Below are 7,500 nucleotides of genomic sequence, written 5' to 3'. Positions count from 1 at the left end.
TACTGAAACGTTACGATGCTCATTTGTTTGGAAAAAAACAGCATTATTTTAAGCTCAGCGGCATTGATCACACGAATTTCTACGCTTTTTTATTATTTGTTTGAATACGATAAAATTACATCGCTATGTAAGGCGTGTCACTGTAATAGCTTACCGCAACACGACTTCCTTTTTTTTTTTTATCTGGTCAATTTGTAACTCTGAGAACGTAGCGTGTGACTTGACTCCCAACGCGCCACGCAATCTTGCTTCTTTCCACATTCAAGACTGCACAAAATGAGGAAGAGGGAATTCTCTTCTTCTTCTCTGGCTTGATTAAACACAATGTCACTTTTTCTCTTTTTATTTTTACTGTGGAATTCTTGCATGGAAATGCGCTTCCGGGAGCGGTTAATGGAGGCAAGTTCTCTCTCTCTCTCTTTGCGGATTATAAGATTAAGTGTTATTCACCTAGGAAGATATCTTTGTGGCATTATTGGTTCATTGTGGGGGGAATTGTTATGTTGTTCGCAAGTTTGGCTGCCAGACATAAAATTTAATGGGTAATTGTGTGTGTGTGTGTGTATATATATATATATATATATATATATATATATATATATATATATATTATATATATATATATATATATATATATATATATATATATATATATACATATATGTATATATATATATTCATTGAATAGAATGGCTTTTTCCCTGTTATCCATCTTCTTTTAAATTGCTTCATATTTTCTAATTATTTTAGAAAATATGAAGGCAATTAATTTCAAAAAAGCTGGTTAACATTGAAAAGCCAATCTATTCAATAAATGTTGTACCCGTGAAAAATTGTGCCCTAAAAGTATATATATATATATATATATATATATATATATATATATATATATATATATATATATATAATTTATATACAATTTCCAATCTGAGACTGCCTATACCCATGCAAATGAATGAAAGAACAAAGTGGCAGGTAAAGATGCACATAAATCAATTACTTAACTAAAAACCAAACCAAATAGCCACTGCAACGTCTGTAACACCTTTTGATGCCACGAAAAAGGAATGGGCCAAAAATGACGGCACTTCATGGCATGACAACTGGGTCTCGTATCTCCAGTAAAATAAGAGTCTCTAATTTATAAGAGGGTGCGAAAGGTTTTAGAACTTTATTGCACGCAACCCAACAATCTGTTATCCAGATCAGGAGCTCCTCCATAATCATATCTCTTACTATCAAATATTTGGTCAAATATTAGCAATATTTGGTCAAATATTGGAAATATTTGGTCAAATATTGGAAATATTTGGTCAAATATTGGAAATATTTGGTCAAATATTGGAAATATTTGTTGTCAAATATTTGGTTAAATATTGGCAATATTTGTTGTCAAATATTTGGTCAAATATTGGCAATATTTTTTGGTCAAATATTGGCAATATTTTTGGTCAAATATTTGGTCAAATACTGGTAGCATATGTTGTCAAATATTGGCAATATTTGTTGTCAAATATCTGGTCAAATATTGGCTAAATCGATGTGCAATTAATTGCTTAGTCTTGCTACAACACAGACTAATAAACAAACCCAAAAACATGACCTCGTCGGATGTAATCGCACAAACAACCATATACACAAATATCTGTATATAGTCATACATGGCAATATGTGAACTGTATATTTTTCAGTCTAAAAGGGGAAGTCATTCGCCGTTAAAATACCGGGAAACAAAGACGATAACCAAATAATTTCATGTGAGAATTTACATGTATATGCATTTGTAAGTACATATATATATGTATATATACATACACATCCGTGTGCGTGTGTGTGCATTTATTAGCGACGCATCCATGACATTCAAACAATCAAAAAAGCCTCCTTACCTGGGTCTCTATAATTCCAGTGTATCCTTTGTACACTGTCGGTAGCTCCATCGTGACGTCTTCTTCCTCGGAGGAGGAACCCTCCTTCTGGGGGTCCTCTGTTTTGTAGAGGACGTCGCCCATGAGGCACCACTCGTTCCTGCAGCTGGCATATACCCTAGAACCCTGGTAGCCATAACCGTTAGAACCTGTCGCCAGTGATTCGAACTCAGTTCCCAGTTCACCGGTGTCCTCTAGTATCTGCAAAAGGAATAATATATTAATTATATAATTATATTATAATATATATATATATATATATATATATATATATATAATGTGTGTGTATGTGTGCTTGTGTGTATATATTCTACATACATACAATATGATATTATATATATATATATATATATATATATATATATATATATATATATTTATAGATATATATAAACGTATATCATCATTATATATATATATATATATATATATATATGTATATATATATATATATATATATATATATATATATATATATATATATATATATATATACCTTTAAAAAAAAAATTTAAATATGTATATTTTATAAAACTGAATATGTTGTTTTATATATATGACTATATATATAAATAAACAAAAGGCAATTTCTGTCTGTCTGTTTGTCTGTCTGTTCGTTATACATGCCCAGACTATGAAAGCTGGGTCTACCAAATTTATACCATTGACTTTCCTCCCCTAAGGAAGGTTTTAGCCAAAAATCGAAATTCAAGGGCCGTTTCTCTGGGGCTCTTAACCCCTCTTTTTCATACCCCTCATTTATTACAACTTTCGGAGTTCACAACAAACTGTTCGTAAAACTTCTTTGACTCAGTGCAAATATAATGTAATACTTACGAAATCTGAAAGCCTTCTCTGGCTCGACAGGACCCCAAGTAATTACTTATTCTGAAAGTGACTGCATAATCCGCCCTGTAGGGGTTACCATCACGGACGGCAAGCCCGTTTTATCCCGTGCAATGCCGGGTACAGCAGCTAATATATACATATATACATATATATATATATATATATATATATATATATATATATATATATATATATATATATATATATATATATATATATATATATATATATATATATATATATATATATATATATATATATGGCCGTCTAACAACTTGACCTAGTGGAGATTCTTTAACTGGTTTCGCATGGGAACATTTACCGGTCTTGACATCAATATGAATGTAACGAATGATGGACAAGTGAAAATTTACTTCGAATCCGATTTTGCTCAGTGCAGATTGGGGTTTCTTTATCAGATCTTCACTCAGAGCCACTGCTCTGCTCTGTAGTGGCAAGCGTTTCCAAAAAGATATACAGAAAGTTAATTTAAGTGATCACCGTGGCTATTGCAAAAACATACGTATATATATATATTATATATATATATATATATATATATATATATATATATATATATATATATATATATATATATATATATATATATATATATATATATATAGGAGAGGTAATCGGTGAAATTTTAATATTAATAAAATCTACTTATACGATTTACAAGATAAGTATGCATAGTTTCCTCTCAATAAGCTTCTGATTCTGACTGTTTTAATGTGACATGATTATATATATATATATATATATATATATATATATATATATATATATATATATATATATATATATATATATATATATATATATCACCGATACAGAAGACTCATCACTTGGATTCTGTTCAAGTTTTATATATAAAATAAATCATGCATTACATTATGCGTAAACCTGTTCGTAAACAGATAGACAACTCAAGCACAAAAACTTTTCTCCATAAAAGTCAATGATAATAATAATAATAATAATAATAATAATAATAATAATAATAATAATAATAATAATAATATCACAAAAAACCCATCTTAGGACACAAAATATTTTCAGCAAGAGATTCAGAATGATTACAGTAATATTCACCCTTAAAAATTAAAATAAGTATAGTTACAGTAACATTACAATATTTATAGAATAATTAAACCAAAATTCAAGCGGTTATAGAAGTCTCACGGGAAGTGCAAGAGTCGCTACACTCACTCAGAGGCAAAGAGAGATGGACTGACAGGGGAATACGATTTACATCTATGACAGTTTAAATAATATTCTTCCCTAATTTAATGAACTCAGAGAAAAAATACACAATCTTTTTAAAGCACAACAGAGATACATAACAAAATAAGAAATTAGAGGGAGAGTAAATAAACAGATAGTAATGAAACACCACAAAAAAACATATGGTTTGATGAAAACAAGAACTCAGAAAATAAACATCGTCGGAGAGAGAAAACACAGTATTGTTAACAGATACAAAAAAAAAAACAAACACACACAAACAGAAATAACAGAGACACGACAATAAAATCCAAGATTTTTCCAGATACATAAAAATAAAGCACAGGGAGGACACGAAGAATAATAATAGTAAAGACAGAAAACAGAAAAACAGAGCCGTTGAAAACACCAGACTCTCGGAATTGCGCATCGCATTTTGAATAACAAAAGGCAGCAATCATTTATTCATTTTTCACTGGTCGATGTATCACTGGGAATTTCAAAATGTTTCGTCCTGTTACGAGGATGAATAGATGATTTTTTATTTTGGTGGGGGGAAGGGGGGTGAAGGTGAAATATATATAAGCACTTAGGTAATATCAAGGCTCTACCGTACCCATATTGTTAAAAATATCGGTAACATTAGAGATGGTCGATATAGAATATCCTGGCTCTTAGGACGTTATACAGTAGCTAGCGGTGAAAGAGGGAGCCTAAGGGATCGACGTTGGCAAGTCTGTTCCCAGGAGATCGTCATTGTTACTCCCAAGAAAATAAATGTATGGTTACACATTGTGTTTTAAACAGAGATACCGATCTCACCAAATACGAGTACATTATTAAGAGCTAATGAAGACAGGCAAAAACGCCGTGAAATGGATTTACTGTTAAGAGAATATGCTTTTGCAAAGTTCATGGAAAACAACAACAGCCATAATAATATAAACGATAAGAAACAAAATACTATAAAACTACTACTAACAATAAGAATAAATGTTTTCCACTATGGTTGCTTATAATTACGTCATAGAAATTATGTCAACTAAATATTCTTTTACTCTTGTGGACAAAAACAACGACAGTCGTAAAACTATCCCCTTGAATGTTTTTCATTTAGGCTGCGATCAACCGCCCATGAAAAAATTTGGACAACAAAGCTATAAGGTTCATAAATTTCCAATGATTTATGCGCCAAGTAAGATTTCGTAGTTCTGGCTTAATCAAAAAGGTCTTCGTGTCTGAATAATACTGTCAGTAAGATCAAGAATACCAATAAAGATTAAAACTTGACTGCAATATCAATAGCTTACTTCTGTTATGCTCTGGGTTTCACATATTTTATAGTCCTGAAGTTTTTGGATACTGTACTGTACCATGACTCATGCCCTTAAATCTAAATACTCCTAACCATTACCTTAAAAATTTTGATTTTTGTTTGCACAGAAAAATTGCTATTACTCCCAATAATATTGAGCATTCCCATTGCCTGATGACCCATTTTTACTCTCTCCATAAATTCTGTGCTCAGAGAACCATCGCTATCTTCATAAGTACCTAAATATTTAAACTAATCCAACTGCCTTCAGTTGGACAATCCTGTGCATTTTCAATATTCATATTCAGGATTTCAGTTTTTCCACTACTAATAACCAAACCAACCTTTCGACCTTCACTCGCTAGACAATCCCTTCACTCGCTAGACAATCATCATAATCTACGTCAAGAAGTTTCCCATTTTCTCCCCAGAGTATACCCGCATCTATTTCTCTTTCAATCCTCCTAATAACGTAATCTACGACCAAGGCAAACAACAGAGGAGACAGAATGCCATCCTGACTCACACCAGACTTAACTTCAAATGGATCGCTCAAACGACCATCAAGCATCACTTTACAAGATGCGCCCTAATGCATGTTCAATAAATAACCCTCACTAAATTTTTCCGGTATTCCATAATGCCTCCTGATTTTTCCCATAGCCTGTTTCGAAATACTGTCAAAGGCCTTTAAAAAAAAAAAAAAAGCTTTTATTCACTAGCTTGCTGCATTAAATGCCTAACTATGAAGATCTGATCACAGCAATCCCGTCTCTTTTTAAAACCGGCCTGTTCATCCCTTAGAGTACCACCAACCACTGGCCCCAACCTGTTCAACAATACGCCATATAAATCACCACTGATGAAAAATTAGGAGACTAGGTGTACGTCATGGCCGTATTCAACTTTATTTCTATGTTTCTAATGACGAAAGTATACATACATAATGTGATTTCTACCGCTAAGTATCAGTCCTTCGTAAATGCCTTAGAAACAGAACAGAAACCGGTCAGGGCATACCCATAGTCTCTTATTTTTTCACGTGTGGTGATGTGTGATTAAAATCACGTGATAATGCGATTATATATATATATATATATATATATATATATATATATATATATATACTAATATGTATACGTGTAAATATACATGTATATATATACCCCAGTCTGTTATTTTTTCACGTGTGGTGATGTGATAAAAATCACGTGATAATGCGATTTTATATAAATATATATATATATATATATATATATATATATATATATATATATATATATATATAGTATGTATGTATATATTTGTGTGTGTGTGTGTGTGTGTGTGTGTGTGATGAGAGAGAGAGAGAGAGAGAGAGAGAGAGAGAGAGATAGATTCCTCTCAAATTACAAAATTACAATTATATTCACGTTACACTAAGGTATGGGTTTATAATACTAGAAATCAATAGAATATAAAATCCAAAATGAAGACGACAGGACCCCAACCTTGACGACGACCTTCCCAAGCGACTCCTCTGGCGTGGCGAACTCGAACACCACCTTCGGTGCCTGGGGAGCGAAGATGGCGCTCGGGAACCTCCGCACGAGGGACGGAGAGCAGTTGGGGGAATTTGGGGAGAGCTGAGATGGGGAAGTCGGGCTCTTGGGCTCGACCAGATTTGATAACAGCTGCGTTATGGCCATCATCTGTCCAGAGGGAAGAAAATTAAGCATCATGAAAATGTATCTGACGTTATAGAGAGAGAGAGAGAGAGAGAGAGAAATGCAGCTGATTTCCCAAAAATAATTGTAACTAGCGTGATACTGTAGCTGACATGACAAAAAAAAAAATGTAGGTAACATTATAAGAAATATTGTATAATTGCCATCACGAAAATCATTACACTTCAGCGTTGACGTTATGGAGAGAGAGAGAAAAAAAAGAAAACTGGGGGTGACATGATAAAGAAAAATGCAGTTGATTTCACAAACATACTTGTAACTAGCGTGGTATTGTAATTGACATGACAAAAAGAAAAAAAAACTGTAGGTAACGTCATAAGAAATATTGCATAGTTACAGTCACGAAAATAATTACACTTCAGCGTAAGAAATAATAGTGAGACGATCGTAAAAGAAATTAAATATTAACTGAAAAAACAGATTTGATAACGAGATTAAAAAAGTGTAGCGCTAT

At 32.3% G+C, this 7,500-nt stretch overlaps 2 protein-coding genes across 4 annotated transcripts in view; one reads left to right on the top strand and one right to left on the bottom strand.

The window, feature by feature from the left end:
* Positions 1-7,500, top strand: part of LOC135213585 (solute carrier family 12 member 8-like) — a 101,911-nt gene that overhangs the window by 69,802 nt on the left and 24,609 nt on the right. The window lies entirely within an intron of this gene.
* Positions 1-7,500, bottom strand: part of LOC135213586 (peptidyl-prolyl cis-trans isomerase-like) — a 106,995-nt gene that overhangs the window by 87,603 nt on the left and 11,892 nt on the right. For all 3 annotated transcript variants that reach the window (XM_064247587.1, XM_064247586.1, XM_064247585.1), the window contains exons 2-3: positions 6,810-7,010; positions 1,890-2,129 (exon numbers count right to left, since the gene is read on the bottom strand). In XM_064247587.1, the coding sequence (XP_064103657.1) occupies positions 1,890-2,129; positions 6,810-7,010 (441 nt within the window). The remainder of the gene's footprint in view (positions 1-1,889; positions 2,130-6,809; positions 7,011-7,500) is intronic.

The sequence above is a fragment of the Macrobrachium nipponense genome, chromosome 43, assembly GCF_015104395.2.
Source record: "Macrobrachium nipponense isolate FS-2020 chromosome 43, ASM1510439v2, whole genome shotgun sequence".
In the NCBI taxonomy this organism is placed as follows: domain Eukaryota; kingdom Metazoa; phylum Arthropoda; class Malacostraca; order Decapoda; family Palaemonidae; genus Macrobrachium; species Macrobrachium nipponense.
This window is presented reverse-complemented; position numbering and strand designations above follow the sequence as displayed.